Source organism: Eumetopias jubatus, unplaced genomic scaffold (genome assembly GCF_037043125.1).
Source record: "Eumetopias jubatus isolate StellerSeaLion01/CBP00866 unplaced genomic scaffold, mEumJub1_p1.0 scaffold_2, whole genome shotgun sequence".
In the NCBI taxonomy this organism is placed as follows: domain Eukaryota; kingdom Metazoa; phylum Chordata; class Mammalia; order Carnivora; family Otariidae; genus Eumetopias; species Eumetopias jubatus.
The window spans coordinates 62,586,506-62,607,670 of NW_028274808.1; the positions used below are offsets into that span (position 1 = coordinate 62,586,506).

Sequence of the window (21,165 nt, forward strand, 5' to 3'; positions counted from 1 at the left end):
TTGATTTCTCCCAAATCTCGAAAAATTGTCAAAAAGAAACACGCTGCAAGTCACAGCCCCTGAATCGAACTGTTTGAATGGCAAGGCATCTATGTCAGGCTGTGAACAAAATCTCTGGAGTCTTCCTTGAAGTTACATGATGCCTTCTCACCAGCTTTATTTATATTTATACCACCCAGCATGGAGTTTCAGTATCTTGGCAACGTTGATCAGAGCTGGCTTGAAAACTTCTCTTTTAGCACAGAGAGAATCCTGTCCTCATAAGTCTTCTTCTGGTCAAACTCATTATATAAAACATTTGTGCTAATATCTTCATTTAAAAAAAAATACGTCTTCTCTCCATTATGCACATTCCTTTATGTTTTGATGGAGGTTTTGGTGTTATTTTTTGGTATGCATAGTATCTGGATATCTAATGCTTTTGTATCTTATATGAAATCCTTTCTTGTTGATTGTGTCATCAGTGTGAAAATGAATTAAAATCGCATCCCCAATTGAATAGATCTCTTCTGGTGGCTGAAGACAAAAACAAACAAACAGGCAAATAAACAACAGAATGAGTCACTTTTTTTCCTTCAGTGTAATTCATGTTTGTCTGGGTTTTTTTTTTTTTTGGTTTATGATTTAATTCTCCCAACAACTTTGAAAAGTGGGTATGAGTGACTTCTTCATCTTACAGGTGAGCAAACCTGAGTTTCAGAGAAGCAAATGACATGCTCAAGATCATAGGCACTGATATGGCTGGGCTTGGAATATAAGTCTCTTTCCAAGTTCTGGAACTTGGTGGATTTTTTCCCCAAAATTTTAAGCCAAGTTCCTTTGATTTACAAGTAAATAAAGTAAGGTTCAAAGAAGGTAAAGAGATATTAAATGTGTTTCAGAAGGAGCTCTGAGGCAGAGCCACTTCCAGAATCCCAATCATCCATTCCTTCTTGCTTTAATAATTTAAACACCAAGAAGTTTTTTGTTTCATTTCAGCTGATACTTGGAAAGGAATTCAATACCATTCAAGTTCAGTATTATGTAAGCAATAGACACGGGTGGACAAAAAAATGGGACTAATGTTTTCGGAACAAAATATGTATTCAGAAGACGGCTTGATATTTATGCAGGGAGTCCTGGGGGAGAAAAGCATGAAGGAAATCTCAAGCTTTCCTTTTTCTTATTTCTCCTGGTGACACTCTCTGACCTGTATCGGGCATTCTGTCCCATGCACAAGTGACACACTGCAATGGAACGGCATTATGGCAGCACTGACTAAGCCCACATACCAGGTGGTGGTGCCTGCCATTCAGCAAGCGTCTTCGTTGAGAGGGGAATGTCAATTTGAATTGTGTGCATAATTCCTTTTCCTTTATGCTTTAATTTAGGAAGTTTACCAAATCGTCAAAGGTGGTGTTTAAATTTATTGCCTTTAGATTCTTAAATGTTTAAACATTTATTGCACAGTAAGAACATGAATAAAAAAGTTAGAATGTGAACAGGAACCAGCACTTATACCTACTAAATTCTTCTCTCTTGTGTAATATTATTGGGGAAATTCACTAGATGGAGAAGAGGTAAGGAAGAAGAGGCAATAATAATGTGTAACCTTTTCTCGTAAAAACATTGCCGATTTGCATATGGTGCACATAACAATCATGAATCAATGGGCATTTTCTACCATGGCTATGGGATCCTGTTGGTACTGTATTTACCCCTGATCCACAGAATCGACCAAGCCCCACCGCTGTCGAATCGAGACCGTCAAAGAGCTCAACATAGTCATAGCCACAGTCGGCTTCTTCCTCCACTTCAAAAATCTGGAAGGATAGCTCCAGTCGAAAGCCCCGTTCTGACACTAACAGCCATTCACAGTCCACTTGTCCCGGGTAGTTGTTATCACCAAACTGCGCATGCGAGTACAGATCTCTGGGTTTCGGGTCTGCTCTCAGTCGGCCTCCACACTCTGCTCAGGAAAGAAAAATGACATAAATTCAGTGAGTTTTAACAAGTCCAATTTCAACCTCAATGCAGTGTAACCGTTCTCTAACTTCTGAATGCATTTACATCATCAGATGTGTTTCCTATAATCGTAGAGTGTGATGGTGCACCAGGTCCCACCACAGGCCCTGGACACAGAGCTTGCTGGGTTGGAATATCACCTCCAACACCATCGAGCTCAGTTACTTCAAATGAGTGATGTCGCTTCTCTGATCCATAGGGCAAAATGCAGATGATAATGATAGTACCAATCTCAGTGGATTTTGAGGATTTAATGAATACATGGAAAATCACTTAAAACAGTGCCTAACCTGTAGTAACTCTCATAAATATTTTTATTGTTACACATGATACTGTTTTTAGTCTCAAATAACTAGTTTTCAGAGGGGAAAAAAAAAGGTCAGTATCTTAAGTCAGGTTTAATCTTACTCATTTAAGAGCCCAGAATCCAAAGGAATAAGAAATAACTTAAAAGCTGGCAAAATATATAAAACTCCAGTGTGTATATGCATGATATAGAACTCTACATAGACTATATAGAACAATTTTATTTAGGCAGAAATATTTATATAACTTGGTTGGGAAAAACATACGCGCATCTTTAACTGTAATAACATTTGCAGTTCCAGAACCTATGAAGTGTATTTTGTGTTTGCAATAAATAAAAAAATTTAAATTCTCTTTTCACAGCTTCTTTTTCAGAGAGATATTAATAAACACATGGTTTACCAGTTATTACTTTTGTCACAAGAGGTAAATATACCAAATAACTAGATGAGTATGCACAAAAATGCACAACTAGTATAATTTAGAAATGAAAGTTTTCAAAAAATTTTCTCAGAAACTTTGTAATCTGAGCCCCAAAACTTCCTAATGACATAGAGATTAAAAAAACAAAACAAACAGACAAAAAAACCAAACACCCAGAGATTAAATAGTAGATCCCCTCCAACCAGTACCCATGCAAACTTATGGCAGGGGGTCAGGGGAGAAGAAGATAAAAAAGGGCCATCAAAAATGTTAGAAGAAAGTAGAGTTTCTTTCTGTTTCTGTTTGTCAAGTCCTGAGAGGTTCCTGGGAAGCAGTGATTTCAGGGCTAAAACCAGGAAAGTCCCAGGAAAACTGAGATAAGTTGGGAGGGGACAAAACCAAAAATCCAACATGGAAAGATGTGGACAAGCCAGGACCCTAGATACGAAGACACCACTGTAACATTTTCATGGTCATCTGCAACCAAACAGTCCCGGCGGCACCCTGTGAGGACGGATTACACAACTAAAAACACTTAGTTGGATTTTTCCAATTTGTATATGGCTTACCCACAACTGATGATTTTAAACAACAAAATATGTCTGAATCCCCAGGATGAAACCCCATTCAGATGTATCTAAATATGCGTAGGCTCAACCAAACCTACCGGCACTGTTACAGACAAAGACATTGAGATTCTTGTGTGTGACTAACATATGAACGAACTTCGAACCAGGGTTTCAATCATGAGAATGACTCCCCCACTGGGCTGTGTTCCATGAAGAATGTAAGTGTCCCTCCACGTTCCAGGTGTAAGGTGGGGCGTCTTGCACAATCTATCGATATAGCATATAGTATATACTGATACTATTGCAAATGTAAATGAGTTAGAATCACCCTGAAAGCTCAACTCATCTCTTGAATCCCATAGACCGGAAGCCAAACATTCTACCCTTCCTACCATGGTGCTTCTCTAATTCCAAAAATTATTGTCCTTCCTCTGTGACAGATCTCCACAGCCAAACGACCTGGGTCCAAATCTGAGCTCTGCCCTTCATCAGTTGAGGGACTTTGTCTCACACTCCATTTCTAAGACAAGGATCATACATAGTACTCACATCATGGGGTCTAGATGAAGAGTGAATGAGTTAATATATGTCAAATGTTTGAAGGACACCTGGCACATAGGAAAGACCATATTAGTGTAAGCCATCACCATTACAATCATTACTGTCTAGTGAGAACATCTAAATGCCATCATCTGTGCTGTTGCTAGGGATCCATTCAGGTATGAAATGAAAAGCCAGAATAAAATGAAAACCAATTTAAAACATTATTAATCTGCTATCATAAAGGAAGACTTGCGTTTTTGAAGGCCAGTAAAATATTTTGTGAAAAATATTTCCAAATTTAATATATAAATGTACAAACCAGTGTAATCTCACTTGAGAATTTTTTAAATTCTACCTATTCTCAAAGTTTGATATATAAGTCCCTGATTTGTTTTGGTTTCAACCTAAAAAAAAAAAAAAAAAAAGCTGCCAGCACTTGGATTACTTTTATTCCACAGCCAGGAAGAGCTGAAGGAGCCCACTGGGAGATATAAGGAAAGCACTAGTTTCAGTGTGTTTGCCTTGCAGAAGCAAAGTAGCAGGACAAAAGACCAGGGTTCAGAAGAGACAATTCTCTGCCAGCGCCAACTTGGAACAAAAATCAAGGAGGAAATGAAGTAGTGGAACAAAATGGAAAAGGAGATTTCACGAAACCTTTGTGAATCTGAAATTGACAGTGAGGAGTTATTATTTGGTTTTATTGAAGACATCTAGAAAATGGCAATATTCAAAATAAATAAATTACATTTAAGGATGACTTAAAATGTTCCATTATGTTTGTCTATTTTCATTTCTCTGTTTCAGTACACAACGGCCTTCCTATGGATCACTGATCACACTAATAAATCTGGAATTAATGATCCAACCATGAAAAAGAGAGAGAGAGAGAGAAAACTCAGTCCACAGGATAAAATTTTTAAGAACAAAGATTTAAATATTATATGCACAAGATGTGTGATTTTAATATGCCCTGAGAGAAATTCCATAAGCAGAAAATTACAGGCAGCGTGAGGGCAATTTGAGAATCCTTGAGGCAGTTCTTCAAAATATGGTTACTACATCATTTACTATGGTCCCTTTAAAGGAGGTATTTAATTAAATACATTTTCTGCAAATATTCCTATCCATTTACCAAGTTAGAACAATATAAAAGTAATGTAGCATGTCCGCAGTATTGTTTTTAAATCAGTTGTTTGAAAATACTTTGTAAGCTGCCAGAACATCTTCTACAGAATTCTGGAAAATGAAAATGAAGCTGAATAAGAAAGGTGACAAAAAGCGAAGAGCAGCCGGTGGTGGGGGGGGATTTCATTTTAATTTGGAAAGACATGATTGTTTATTTCCCCATAAAGTATTAAATTCCCAAAGAGGTCCTGTAATTTGACCCTATACATGCTTTTAGTGGGCATTCTAATTTAATTGAGTTAGATCAAAATAACTTCCTTTCTAAGAACTTTAATCATGCATTATTTGACTTTTAAATGTCATTGATGCATAGTACAATGCTACAGCAAAGAAGTCCTACCAGACAGGCCATGTCTTATTTTATTTTTTAATGTTTCAAGTTTTCATTTAAATTCTAGTTAGTTACATATAGTGTAATATTAGCTTCAGGAGTAGAATTTAGTGATTCATCACTTATAGCACTCATTACAAAAAGTGACCTCTCCTTAACCATCACCCATTTAACCATCTCCACCCCACCAGCTACCCCCATGCCCCTGCACCTCCCTTCCAGCAACCCTCAGCTTGTTCTCTATAGTCAAGAGTCTCTCTTATGGTCTGCCTCCCTCTCTGTTTTTTCTTTGGACAGGCCATGTTTTAAAAGACTATTTTCTCTCCACATTTCCCTCTTTTTCTATATTATAGCCATATCCTCTGAGACAATACACAGGATATTTTTTTTACTGATTTGTTTCTTCAATAAGTTTATTTAAGGGTGGTGTAATACCATTCATTACCTGATTAAAATATAGTTGGGCTTAGAATTTAGACCTACCATCAGAGGGATAAAAGGACTCTTTCCAATAAAGTCCTTTTCTCATGGATTTTTTTCACAGTATTACTTGTGAAAAAAAATAGCCATAAAACCATATTAGAGCAGTATTTCTAATCACCTGGTTTCAAAATTCATGGTATTAGAAGTTTTTCTCATGGATAAAATTCAAATTGTATATAAAAAATATAAATTTACTCAAGCAGATTAAAATGTGTATGTCAGGGTCCATCGATAATAGTTACACGTATTCTAGAAGGCAGTAAATAATGAATAAGTGTTCTATACATGTAGCAAAAATGGACTGATGTGGTACTGGACTTGACTGTCTTGTCAGTAGAAACTGACTGAAAAACCAAAAGTACAGAAACTTCTGAAAATCAGAGGCTACACTTAGACTGTATGCTTCAACAGGAAGGAATTCCTTCTATTTCCCTGTAAATTCCCACAAATTCCCAGCTTTTTGCCATAAATTAGGAATACCTTACAGTGTCTATCCAAAACAGGTACCAAATAAATATTTGATGAAAGACTATGGAATAAATGAACTTGTTAAAGAGCAAGCTTGGAGAAGAGATAAATAGTAGTCAGTACATAAGAGGGTTTCAGCATGTTTGGCTATTAGAAATTAACAGTATGAAACAAATAGACCCAGAAAAGATAGCTGAGTTAAGTAGGAGCAAAAATTTACGGGTGAAGAGAAAAAAAACACAAACAGATAATACCAAAAATGTTGACAACAGCAAATGAGTAGCAGTTAAGAAGCCAGGATTCTAATGCCAACTGTTATTTTTTTTGTTCTACTTTGGTTGTCATTTAGTTTTTAGTTCAGAATCCTCATATGTAGGATGACAGGGCTGGATTAAACAAAATCCAAGGCATGTCTTGCCTAACAAAAATGTGACAGGTGGCTCACGTGGATATTTGAATGGGTGTGAACTGAACGGGGAAATAAAATGAGCCTAGTCAGTTACATACTTCAAACGGAGGGTTTTTTAAAACTTACATAAGGAAGCATTCAGTCTCTACGTATCGCTTCAGCAACAGTGACTGGTTTTATATCGATTTGCTTCCTAATCTAAAACTTTTACATGAAGAGAAAATATACTATGGTGGAATGTATGCGAGGCATTCTGGAGACAGAGTAAGGATAAACTCCAGGCTTTGACATAATTTTAGAAATCTCTGCAAATTATTTAATCCTCTAGATTTTCAATTTCTTTTTCTGAAAAATGAGGATAATAATACATCATATAGTCTTTTAAGGACTCAATATATGTAAAGTGTATGTTAAGTACATATGTGTGCCTAAAATGCCAAGTGCATGCTATATATACCATCAGATCTCAAATAAGATCTCCTGAGAACTTAATTGGATTCTACCAATGGATTCTTAATGGTAATATAAACAATGCAAATAGGATCCATGAGCAAAGGCCATACAAATTAAGGAATCATGGAGGTTAATAGCTATAATGAAACTTAAAGAGTATTTTACAGATGAGGAAACTGATATCCAAAGAAATTTCTTTTCCAAAGTTCCCAGCTAGGTAATGGCACAACTGGACTAAAAACCCAAATGTACCTACGTACTGGAACATAATATAAATCTTAATCATTCTACTCACAAAGGGTAAAAAGAGATTCTATAAAAGTAAGTTTTTATTAAACTAAGAAGGGGAAATTCACCATGAGAGACGATGGACTCTGAAAAACAAACTGAGGGTTCTAGAGGGGAGGGGGGTGGGGGGATGGGTTAGCCTGGTGATGGGTATTAAAGAGGGCACGTTGTGCATGGAGCACTGGGTGTTATGCACAAACAATGAATCATGGAACACTACATCAAAAACTAATGATGTAATGTATGGTGATTAACATAAGAATAAAAAAAGGAAAAAAAAGAAAGGGAAATTCATAGGTAAGTATTTTAAAAATATTTGGTCAGCTATTTCAAGAATTTTGACAGCATATTTTCATACTGCATTCCTGGAACTTGTGATAGCCAGATATATATGCCATAAACCCTATGCTATCAGGAAAGTACTGATGAAGTAATGGGATTGCAATCACTCCACCCCTTTAATGCATAACAAGTTATCAGGAAAATATTTAAAGAGTAAATGTCAAGTGTATGGAAAAACCTTTCATTAGTATGAAATTTCTGTAGTCCCTGAAAGATTCTTCTCAAACCAAAATATTTATATCACTCATGAGAAATAATTAATTTGCACTATTAATGAGTTCAACCATTACTAGTACAAATCAGATAAAAATTCTGACAATATTCACTTTCTCATAAATAGACTCCAATATAAATCTAATACTTATAATAAAATACACTAAAGTGGAAAATAATATTGGACAATGGAATAATTAAAATTCTGATTTCTCAAACAAAATTAAACAAAAAGAAAATAAAAACAATAACCAGAACCCATGACAAAAAACTGCTGCACTTACATTGTTTTATGGACAAATTTGTATACTATTACACTGTGTATTATATTATTACATCAAGACAGTTCTACAAGGCAGTCTCAATAGTTTATTCATCAATAGTACCACTAGGTGGCACTATAAGATAAATGACTTTAGGAAACTACAAACAACTGACTTTTTTTTTTTTAAGATTTTATTTATTTATTCATGAGAGACAGAGAGAGAGAAGCAGAGGGAGAAGCAGGCTCCCTGCCGAGCAGGGAGCCCGATGCGGGACTCCATCCCAGGACCCTGGGATCATGACCTCAGCCGAAGGTAGACGCTTAACCATCTGAGCCACCCAGGCGTCCAACTGACTTGTTTTTTAACTGAATGTAAAAAAAGGACATTTCCTAGACATTTATGAAATACAGTATTAAGCTGGCCCCAAATTATTAAAAAATGTTATTCTATATTTTTTCCTAAAATCTTCCATATATTTCCTAAATTATATTTTATTTCTTGAAAACTTCCATTACAAAGTCAAATTAGGGATTAGGATTAGAAAGATTGTATTGCACACTAAATAAAAGGAAAAACAAATGAGACTCTGTACAACGGAGAGATAAATTCCAAATCAGACTTACAAAAATACATTAATGCAAAAGCTAGCCAACCAGGTAGGATGTTAGAGAAAACACGATTCTTGAATACTAAGACATAGATTTCTAACTGTTAAATAAAGTATATAAATCAAACGGCTCAAGTTAATATGGAATCCATTATACAAATATTTAGAGATAGTTCTACTTGATCATACTTGCATTGGACATGAATCAGATCAAACTATTGCATTGCTTTCTAAATGTTCAGCAACTACAAAGATATTTGAGTAGGATGCTACATAGCTCTCAAATATTTCACACAGTGCTTCAGTGAGATTTCTTCTGCTGTGCTCAGAGATTCATTAATGTTCCTGTTGTAGGATCCACTGCATTCACTGGAAGAGAAACCTAGATCAGGAAAGAAAAACATGAGTCTAATTTGCTGACCTGTAGAATGTGTGGCTTGAAAGCCTTTCCTTTGAACAGATGCATCAGAAACAAACCGAACAAACATTTTATTTCCAGTAGCCACAAGGGGCTCTGGTATCTTGTTCCCACATAGTCTTCCAAGAATTGGTGATTTTTCTGTTTCTCCATCGAATACTTCCAAGTGATCATAAGCACATTCTTGATGCTGCTCGATCTCAAACTCACCAAAGGCCTATTAAAAAAAGAAAGAAAGGGAAAGAAAAACAAAAACAAGAACGCATATCACTCAAAATGGGTTCTTTCCTTTAGAGCAGAAATTCACATCAATAAAACATGCTCAGGACATACAAATAAATTAACCCGTATAGAACATTATTGAAAGAAGTGTAAAATCAGTAGAATGTAAAGTCTCTGAAAAAACATAATGAGGAAAACAGCACAATAACTCCATGTGAAATTCTATTATTAAACTATTGCAACTAAATCACAATCCAAACTATCACAAAACTATCACAATCAACTCCAGGATTTAGACAAGTTATAATAACAGTGATATTTTACTCTGAATATAATTCTAAGTTTATACTGAATGCATCAGAAAACTTTAAACACTTGCATTTTAAAAATTGATTCCTTCTGGTTTTGATGATCATAAACTACTGAATATCATCCTACCTTGGGGCATTTAAACTAAGAAGAAAACCTAAAAATATAACTTATATTTTCACAGAAATTAATTAAGCACAGTAAATCTTAATAGAATAAAATAATGGGAATTTACACTGTATACTTATTTATTTTTTTAAAGATTTGATTTATTTGACAGAGACACAGCGACAGAGGGAACACAAGCAGGGGGAGTGGGAGAGGGAGAAGCAGGCTTCCTGCGGAGCAGGGAGCCCGATGCGGGACTCGATCAGCCGAAGGCAGATGCTTAACGACTGAGCCACCCAGGCGCCCCTATACCTCTTTATTTAGATCTTACAACCCATATTATTAGAAAATACTACAATGGTTTTAGGCTAGTTTTTTTTTTTTTTTTTGAGAGCCTACTTCTCCCTTTCCCTCTGCCTGCCTCAAGGCTAGATTATTTTTAAGTTACTTTTAAGATAGATGGTACACTTATTTTAGAGCTTGCAAAGTTTAGTATGCCTTTAAAAGTTATTCTAATTTTCCTGTGTAGTAATTTTTATGCATAGGTCTTAGCAAATTCTTATATTTTTTAATACCTGTAGCAAGAATTACTGTCAAACTTCACTCATTGGACCAGAGACCCTTGTGGTGTTGGTGGAAGATTTGCCCCTCATGCAGCTCATTATCTATGTTTGTGAAGCTCACTGGCCAGCCAGCGGCCTCAACTCCAAGCTTTAATGATGTGCAGAAGCAAATTCTTAAAATAAAAATTCATTAAATGTATAACGCATTAAATAACACAAAGGAAAGTTTAACTGAGGCAGACTGAAAATAGTAATGGCCTAATTATTAATAATTCCAGGAATTCTAGGTTATTTGCCATTGCCGATCAAGGCTTTTTCCCTTCCCTAGAAAAGCCACCATACCTTCAAAAAATAAACTATCATTCCCAGTAGAGGGGAATAAAGCTGGAGAAATAGAATGTATACTTGAAAATTCGTTCATTTTCCTGCAGTCTCTGCAGCATAAAATATTTGCACATAAACTTTTTGCATACATGTTTTTTTTAATTTTGTGAAGTTATCACAATTCTAAATTTAATTAAGACATACATCTTTGTAATTATGAAAAGAAAAAAATTGACTAAGAATGGTTCTCCTTCAGTGCTGGCCAGTTATCTATTCCTTAACACATGGTCGTCTATTATCACTGGCTTTGGAGGAGTAAGGGAAGAAATGAAAGAAGCAATTTATATTAATTAGGGAGTAGGAGAAAGGAATGAAAGGTACTTAAAAGAAGAAACAAAAGAAAGAGGGCTGATCTCTACTGCCATATTCCACCGCACCCTACTTTAAAAAGTATAAATTAAAATGATAATGACCAATAAGCATTAGAGTCATTATTTGTTGTAACCATTATGAGTAAAAAAGAATGTTCACTTCATTCTACCGAAGACACTGGATAGTGCAAAAGAGATAAATACTGCACAAAGCATCTTATAGGAAACAAACAAACAAGAAACAGTGCACGCAAAATACGGTGAACAAGGAGAATTTAGCAGAGTGTATTACCATGAAGTACAACATTCAAAGCAGGCGATCGCTGAAGTTTGCTGCTATTTACCTCTGCAATCCAGTGGCAGAGAATGGAGTAGAGATGCAGTACATGGGATATAGAAGACCCTGAATGGATGGTTGGCTGGAGATCCATTCATTTACCTATCTACCTATTCCATGTTTACGGCCAACACCACGGATGGAAACGCTGTGAACGTGACAGGCCAACACTTCAGGTTTTCTGCCTCTCCTGAGCTGGTACTCAGTCGGCTTCTATTACCATTACGCACATAGACACTGTCTCAGTATCAGTTTGTAACTGTTAAGAAACCAATAGGAGACAATTGGCTTAACCGCACTTAGAATTCTTTATTAACTATGAAACCAAGCTTCTGAATTATAAGGTCAATGTTATCTCAAGAAAAAAATAAAAGCATTGTTTCAGGAGAATAACAACATCTGAAAACCACTGCATGTTGAACAATTGTCTCTTCTGACTGTGATTTAGAGTCATTCATCTATCAATAAAAAGAGCAGAGAAACCTACTGTGTAGGAGAGAAAACTGTAAGAATGATGGGGGTGATGGCATTCTAAAGCACATCCTTTAAGTAACAGTTAAAATGGGATCAGAATTTACAGACCACACATGTTCAGTCCATTGAAAACCAAGTGAATGAGATAACTAAGTGACTACTTCACTCCCTAATGAAACGCAGGATGTCTGGAGTGAATCACAACATCTGTTTTACAGAACAGAGCAACACCACACAAAGTGGCAGTGCGCTTGCAGGCTGGGGGCATACTGACACCTGGTCTGGAGCCAGCTGGCTCCCGCTTTTTATCAAATTACTAATGGAATCAGACTGACTCTGTAAGAGTCAAATTAGGCAAAGGTTCTGCAGCTGACATATTCTCAAGTGATGCAAACAATTCTCATTCATTAAGGTGTTAGTGAATTTTCCTCTTGGAATTGGTAGCAGCTTGTTAGGTCATCTGCAAAGATTGGGTGGTCCTTTTCCAGAAGTCAGTCTAACCCAAATGCTCTGCCACACACAAGCAAAAGCGTCACTAACTCACATGCTGACATCTCATAAATATGGCCCTTAATATCAGAGAGGTATCCACATCTAAAGACCTCCATATATAGCAATGTTGCCTCAATAAAATATATTTCTAGGTCACAGGAAGGTATTATAGGGGGCCATGGGAAATTGGGAAAATCTTAAAAAACTATTTTTGTAGAATTCCCAAAGGTACAGTGAGAGATACAGTTTATTACTTTATTTTATGACACATGCTGAGCCATGAATGTCTGTATCTAAATAATGCAGAACATGGAGATTTCTAGCCACCAGGAACCAATGCTACAGAACTGCACGCCATAAAGACACTTAGCTTCCCAGAACATCCTTCAACGTCACAAAGGTAACAGGACAGTATGGAGCTATATGAAAGTCTGATTTCTGCTGAAACACTGCCCTCTTTTTGGGGACTTTAAAATATTTTTCTTAAGTGCTTACACTAAAACTTTATAGACATTTTAGTATTCAAACATTTAAACCCTACTCATTCCATGATTATATTTCTATGATTTTAAGGTTACTAATCTAGGCTTTAAAAAAAACAAAAGAGGGCAAATAACCGTGAGCTCTAGTCAGAAATACTAATGCATTTCCCACAAGGCAAACTAAGAGATTAAGGAGTCCCATTCAAAAGAAATAAAACTGAATTCTCGTTTTAGGCTATGGAAAGAATAACTATGTGTTTCTGGAACACCCAAGCAAGCCTAATCTACCTAGCTGGCCACCAGCCAGGCTGCCATATGCAGCCTCACATGAACATCTGTAGAGGGGCTTTTATTGAAAATACAGGCGCTGGCTAAAAGATAAAGCCATTCAGAGTCGCCACATATATTCACAAAGGACAAGAAAATAAAATGGTAGCATTTAATGCAGAAATAAAATTTAGCCAGGGTGACCATTAAAAGTAAGAAATTGAAAGAGACTGATGCAATTTGAGCAGCTGTGATATAAGATTTAGAGCTCCCTGGTCCCAGCCATCCTTCGCCTTTTCCGGTCTTCAGTGAGAACTATCATTTGGTTTCCCACAAGATATTGAAAGGATTAGAGGCCACTGGGAAACATGGCAGAGTGGAATATAAACCTCAGCCTTCCAATTCAAAAGACCTTTTCTGTTCCATGAGTCCTCAAAAGCTGCCACCAAATACACTTTTGGTAGATTTATGGTGGAGAATTATGTAACATTTGTAGGTGTTTTTATTTTCTAAATAGCCCATATATGAAGCTATAAATTGCAACTACATAACTTAGCAAAACTCGAGGATATGATAAATCAAATAAACATGACATAAGCATATTGGCCTATTGCTGGATGCCCCTATGCCTGGAACTTTGTTCCTGTTTTGTTGGTTTGTCTTTGTTGTGTTTTGGTTTTAATGTTTTAATATTTAAAAATATTTTAAGAGTACCCCAAATTTAATAATCAGTTGTGTCTCTCAGAACCAAGACAGGATGAAGTCAGAAGTAAAACAGATCCTTGTCCTTATTCATTCAGAACTTTCTCTCTTTTCCAGTAAGAAGACTTTCTCCCCCCAAATATCTTTCAACCAGGGTTTCTTTCTACTTTAAAACTATTAATACAGAGTCAGAACCTCATAACACACACACACACACGCACACACACAAACACAGAGAAACAAAGCAAACATATTAGTTTCCTATTGCTGCTGTAGCAAATTACCACAAATTCAGTGGCTTAAATGGCATACACTTAGAGCTAGAGCTCTAATGTATGGTGGAGCTATGGTGGTTACAAATCTAAAATGGGCAAGGAGCGCCGGACCTTCCAGAGGGAAAGTCAGGATCTGTTTCCTTGCATTTTGCCCATCTTCTCGAGGCTGCCCTCATTCTTTGGCTCATGTCCCTTTGTTCCAATTTCATAACCAACAGTCTAGCATCTTCTCTCCTCTCTGACCTCCTGCTTCCTTCTTGTAAGCACCCCTGTGACCACATCAAACCCATCCAGAAAATCCAGGATAATCTCTCCATTTCAAGATCTTTATGTTAACCACAGTTCCTTTTGTCACATAAGGTAACATGTGCTTAGGTTCTGGGGATCATCTCCTCCTTTGAGGAGATGAGGAACATTATTCTGTTTACTACAAAAAGTAAGAGCTAAATGTTTTCACCCTCTGATTTTAAGGAAAGTGATCATGGACACTTATGACTCCATGATTTCCAACTCTTTTACCCTGACCCTCTTAACTAACTAAATCCTGCAGAGCAAGTCTGGCCCTCAGGCTGTTTTTGTAATTAAACTTTTATTGGACCACAACCACATGCATTCATTTGTGTATTGTCTGTGGATGCTTTCATACTCAAACAGCAGAATTAAATTGTAGCAGAACAGACCACATAGTCTACAAACTCCGTAATATTTCCTTTTTGACCCTTTAAAGAAAGTTTTCTGATAAGCAATCATTAGCTATATTTTTAATTGTTAGGATTGAGTTTCAGATTCATAAGGCTACACAAAAACTTGATCATGGTTGAATTATCCAATAAAATGGTATATAATTTTTATTATTAATCATTGTCATAATTATAATTACTCTTTTTATATCATATATCAATGTTTATTGGCTTTTAATAAACTATTATGCCAAACATTTTATATACAAGTTTGTGTAATACACACACAAAATTCCTGAGTAAATATTAGCTCCAATTTCCAAAGGAAGAAATTGAGACATAAAAGGATTAGTATCTTTCTCAAGATAACATGGCTAGTTAAATTTAGACACAAGTCACTTTAAGTTCAAAATATATGTTCCTAATCCTTCCATATGTCTCTGTTGGGTATTCATTTTACTTAATTATTATAACTTCCTTTTATTAATATTTTCCATTTAAATTATTATATATGCACGCATGCACAGCCATTATTGATGCAGGATGCTAAAATAAAAAAAAATAGATAAAATGTAGAGAGAGAATCTTGGGCTTGAAGGTATTTAGATCCCTATCAGCTTTATAAATTTGCCAACTTACCTAAGCCGCCAGGGACAGCTTCCTTATCTATAAGTGTTATTTGTGATACCAACTTGAGATAATATGCATGATACCTCTTTGAAGCCATTAGGCACTATGCACACATTAGTTCTTAGTGCTATTTAGTCCAAGCACAGTTTTGTGAGGTATGAGATGTACCCAGTCAAGCTGCATTTTATTATTTGGAAAACACTCTAAGAAATGGAAAACTTGAGAACAGTTATATTTTTTGTGTGGAATTCCATATGAGAGAGTGCCTATCTTAGAATAGGCCCTTTTTAAAGGACTCTCCCAGGATCTCTTGATCCCAGCTCTCTAGTTTATTACATTTATATGAAGACAGCATTCCAAGATCTTATAAAGATCAGAGCATGTGTCACAAAAGTATACGAAAGAATATACAAAAAATCTTCAAGAACCAATATAATAATTCATAAATACAATTCTACTTAATTTTTATATTTAGCTTTATAAGAGTAAATTCATGATCTAGGGACAAAATTAATGTTTATTATGTAGTATAGACATAATTTAGGCTGTTATATTCAAATTGTTTCATATTACTGGACAGTATTTACTACGTCATTTTTTTAAAAAATCACCATTAAATAAGATTTCCTGCTTGTATATCAGCTGCCTGTATATACTACAGCCTAATCATATTCTGGCTACACATTCTGGACTTTACCCAAAGCAAATCTGTCAGGACAGTATAAGCAGTAACTCACTAGTGTTACATTTACTTTCAGAAAATATGTGCAGTCTTACATATTTAAATGAATGGGTGAGATTAAAGATGACTATGTATTCTCCGCTACTCTCCCCATTGAGATGAAGCCTAATTCTCTTCCCCTTGATTCCAGACCAGCCTTTGTAATTTCCTTAACCAATAGGGTGTGAGGAGGTAACATTCAGGGGCTTCTGTGGCATCTTCCTGGGCCTCCTGAAATACTCTCTTTGGGGACCCCGTACCACCATAGGAAGGTTCTGAGACCACCAGGCCAGAATGATGGTGTGTAGGTACTCTGGTTGTCCCACCTGAGATTACCTTCTAGCCCTCTCCACCAAGATGACGGATATACAATTAAAGCGACCTTGACTCTCCAAACCAGACCATACCCAGGTGAATATCACTGACCTCAATCAATGCCATGGGCAACAGAATATTCAGGAAAGCGCTACTGAAATCATGACCCTCTTTCTCCCCAAGCCACGGGATATAATAAAATGGTGCTTGCTTTAAGCCACGAGGTTTTGGGTTAGTTTGTTATAAAGCAATAGATAATTAAAACAGTGCATAAAAAAGAATAGTTGTATTATACTGCCAAAAGTCTTAAATTTCTGTAATTCCATAATAAGCTGACCACTACTTATAGTTCAGTCCTTACATTATTGTACAATAATAGACACTAGATATGGATAATCACATCATGAACTGAATATACTTATGGTAAATAAATACTACGCACAAAAATGCTCATATTGCTCAAAGGGCACTGAATTTTATTTTAAGTCCTTTACCTCCATAATTGCACATTATCTAAATAACTGTGATATTTGTAGTCTTACAAGTCAACCAAATTAACTAAAATATGGTTATCCAAGACATAGTGAAAGACTTGTTTCACCCACAAACCACTACTTGCATGTCACCCAACACAACTCTCTATCAAGGTAAAAGAATATTTGTGTTAGAAAGAACAGTAAGCCCCTTAAAATTCACAAGCAAGGTGGTTTTCTTTATAACTCATGAAATTGTCTTTAGGAACAATTTCCTTTCCTTTGCTTTTGATATGAATAGATAAAATATTTAGAAATGTTTCATTATTTTTCCATAGAGCCTAAGTAAAGAGGGGTAACAATATGTGAGTTGTAAAGAAAGCTCCATGGTGTAGGAAAAGGTCAAATGTTTTCTTTGCCTTCTCTCTTTGCCCTGGCCCATAAAGAGACTAACTTGTAGCCAAGTATCTATCAGCAGCTCTTGGCCTAAGGATACTAAAAGATTTAATAATTTTCCAAGTTTCCTTTGGGAATCTATTTTCCAAATTCAGTTTGGGTTCAAGTTCTTCCATGAAAATTAAGGATCCTAAAGAAACCAGGCAAAATGCATATATCTTGAACAACATATCTCTTTGGTAACATTTGCTATACAATAAATGTCTAACTACATAGAAAGGTGAGTGAATGGTTTCAATTGGAATTATAAACAGGGTTGGCCAAATGTCCATTGGCTGATATCTGCTATAAACAGCAATTTCAGTTTTAAAGTAGATAAGATTAGTTAGCAGTTACACAATAAGCAGGAAGACAATGATAGTAGACATAGCAACAACATTGAGATGGTAAGAATTAAAATATATAGAACTAAAATATCACTTGAAGTTGGTAGCTAATCTCATGACACACTTTCCAGTGATCCTAACTCTTAGAGTGTATTAGAGTGTATTGAGAGGTTTTATATGAACATGATTAACGGGATAATAAAGTGGGAATCAGTATTGTGTTTCAATTTAGAAACTTTGGGGTGAAGTGATGTACTTTAACAAGGCTTCCAGGTAATTTTGATGCATGCTAATATTTGAGAAAGCCTAGGGTTTAGACTGTAATGACTTCCACAAAGATCATAAAATCAAATACTTAAAGATCAATATTTGCTTAAAGCTTTTTTTTTTTCTTTCTGAGAATTTCCTTCTTAGGATACTAGTAAGCATGACCACTGTTGACAGACATGCTTTATGTTCTGACCTTCAAGTGGAATATTTGCATGAAAATTAAAGCTTGCAATTTGTGAAAGAACAGACTGTCCTAGAGTTGGAAGGGGAGTTCAATAAGCTGAAAGATATAAAACTAAGAAAGAATAAAATATTGTCATTTTTAAAACTGGGGTATATCAGCAGTTCTACTTCCCCTTGGGTATAGAGAGCTGGAACTATTGTTGTTTCTACCCCAACAACAAGAAAAACCCATGTAAACTTTAAGAATCACAACTTCACTGAACACATCAAAGAGCTGAAGTCACTAGTCAACCAAGTAATATGAAATGCACTGAATCTCAGCCCCCTCCAAGGAGAAATGAGACACAACCTCTTGTTCATCAGTGACAGACCATGGAAGGAAGAGATGCTGGGTGCCATACAACCAGGCAAGAAGTATCCAGCTATAATTTTTAATAAACTGGTAGAAGTCAGGTATGGACTAGAGTAAAAGAACAGAGACCCTGGGAGCTGAAGACACAGGGGGTGTTAGAACCCATTTGCAAGCTCTTCTCCCTGGACCCCAATGTCCTGTTCATGAGGAAAATCATGGGTAGAGCAGGAGAAGGCCAATCGCCTTCCTCAGTGTTGCAGGCTTGGAGAAGCGAAGTGGTTACTGCTATGAGAAAAATATGAAGCCCTGATGTAACCTTTCTCCAGAAAACAAAACTTAAGCTCCTGGAAGAAGGAAAGAAAACCCTGTCACCACAGGGCAAAGATACAGACCCACTGTAGCCAGGCGAAGGGCAAAACAACAACAACAACAAAACCCCAAAATAAACCACGTCTGCCTCTGGAGAAGCACTGTTCACAGGTTCCTACAGCAAGGACAGTAGAGGCCTGCTACCACTGTGGAAGGGACAAGAAACTCTCATGGAAGACCAATCAGAGATATAAGATGGAGTCTGGTTGCCACAGAGGAAAGACACAGGACCACTGAGAAAGACTATCTCTGATACCTAAACCATCAGGTCCTAAGGTAGATGCTATACTAAGACAACAGTGAAGCCCTTGCCCAGAGCAACAAGCACCCAGTAAGAAGAAAGTACAGTCTACCACTGGGGAGTACAAAGTGTGGAGAGGGAAATCACTCATGGTGGAGATGAACAGGGAAGCTAAAGATAAAGTAGAAACATTGTGAAATGCCATTGAAATCCCAGCCTCCAATTTAAGAAAAAGGAATTCAAGGCCAATGGTGCACTGAAGGTCATCATAGGAACAAGAAAACCCAAAGTTTTAGTCAGCTTTACTAACTAGATATTTCCTCAACAACATCAACTTCCATACAAACATGTGTTAATAGCCTCAGAAGAGATGTGTCCAATTCCAGACATAAAATCTCTACTATTATCCACATAATGTCAGGAATTTTTTAAAAAGTCACATGACACACAAAAAAGGCAAGAAAAGTGAAAAAAACACACTGCTAAAACAGAAAATAATGAACAGAACTGCCTCAGACATAACCCCTATGTTTAAACTATGAGATGGAATTTAAAGTAACTATGATTGGGGCACCACCCAAGTAGCTCAGTCTGTTAAGTATCTGACTCTTGATTTCAGTTCAGGTCATGATCTCAGGGTCGTGAGATCAAGCATCACATCAGGCCCTGTGCTGGGTGTGGAGCCTGCTTGAGATTCTCTCTCTCCCTCTCCCTCTGCCCCCACCCTTGTTCACGTACTCTCTCTTTAAAAACTATAAATTAAATAAGGTAAATATGATTATTATGCTCCAGATGCTAGTAAATGACCACCTTCTTATACTGTACACAAAAATAAATCCAAAATGGATAAAGACTTAAGTGTGAGACAGAAATCCATCAAAATCCTAGAGGAGAACACAAACAGCAACCTCTTTGACCTCGGCCACAGCAACTTCTCATTTGACACGTCTCCAGATGCAAGGAAAACAAAAGTGAAAATGAACTATTGGGACTACATCAAAATAAAAAGCTTCTGCACAGTGAAGGAAACAATCAACAAAACTATAAGGTAGCTTACAGAATGGGAGAAGATATTTGCAAAGTGCATATCTGATAAAGGGTTACTATCCAAAATCTATACAGAACTTATTTAATTCAACCGCCTGAAAACCAAATAGTCCACTTAAGAAGTGGACAGGCGACACCAGAGCTTACTCTGTGCACACAGGGAGGAGAGGCCATGTGAGTATATAACAACAAAGTAGCCATCTACAAGCCAGGAGATGAGGCATTACCAGACAGCACATTGATCTTGAACTTCTAGCCTCCAAAACTGTAAGAAAATATTTTGTTTTTGTTTTAGCCACTCAGTCTATGGTATTTTGTTTTGGCAACCTAAGCAAATTAATAAACATGAAAGTTGTAATAATGAATCAAATGAACATGCTAGAAATAAACATGGTAAGAGGAATAAAGAATGTGTTAATAAGTTCATCAAGGCGACTCAAGACAGCCAAAGAAACAATCACTGAACTTGAAGATAGGTCCACAGAAATTTATGCAAACTTAGACTCAAGAAGAGTGACAAAAAAATAACAGAGCATCCAAGAGTTATGGTATAATATAAAACAGTCTAGCATATGTACAATTTGAATCTCAGAAAGAAAGGAGAGACAATAGTAAAAAAGAATTTTGTGAAGAAATAATGGCAGAGAATTTTCAGAAATTTCTAACAAACATCATAATACAGATGCAAGAAATTCAGAGAATTTTGAGAAGAATAAATCCCACAAAATTTCTAAACACACACACACATAGATACATTATATTCAAACTTCTGATTAAAAAAATGAAGATAACAATAGGAAAAAAGGAATAAATATAAGATTTATAACAGGCTTATGAGAAACCATGAAAGCCAGAAAATAATGGAGTC

The 21,165-nt window shown here is 36.2% G+C and overlaps 1 protein-coding gene and 1 non-coding gene across 2 annotated transcripts in view; both read right to left on the reverse strand.

The window, feature by feature from the left end:
* Positions 1-381: 381 nt before the first annotated feature.
* TLL1 (tolloid like 1) overlaps positions 382-21,165 on the reverse strand; it is a 213,443-nt gene continuing 192,659 nt past the window's right edge. The window contains exons 19-21 of the mRNA XM_028104406.2: positions 9,312-9,525; positions 1,698-1,948; positions 382-516 (exon numbers count right to left, since the gene is read on the reverse strand). Of these exons, the coding sequence (XP_027960207.1) occupies positions 382-516; positions 1,698-1,948; positions 9,312-9,525 (600 nt within the window). The remainder of the gene's footprint in view (positions 517-1,697; positions 1,949-9,311; positions 9,526-21,165) is intronic.
* Positions 10,521-10,675, reverse strand: LOC114210217 (small nucleolar RNA SNORA62/SNORA6 family). Its single transcript, XR_003609489.1, has one exon. It is a non-coding gene; the product is annotated as a small nucleolar RNA SNORA62/SNORA6 family (small nucleolar RNA).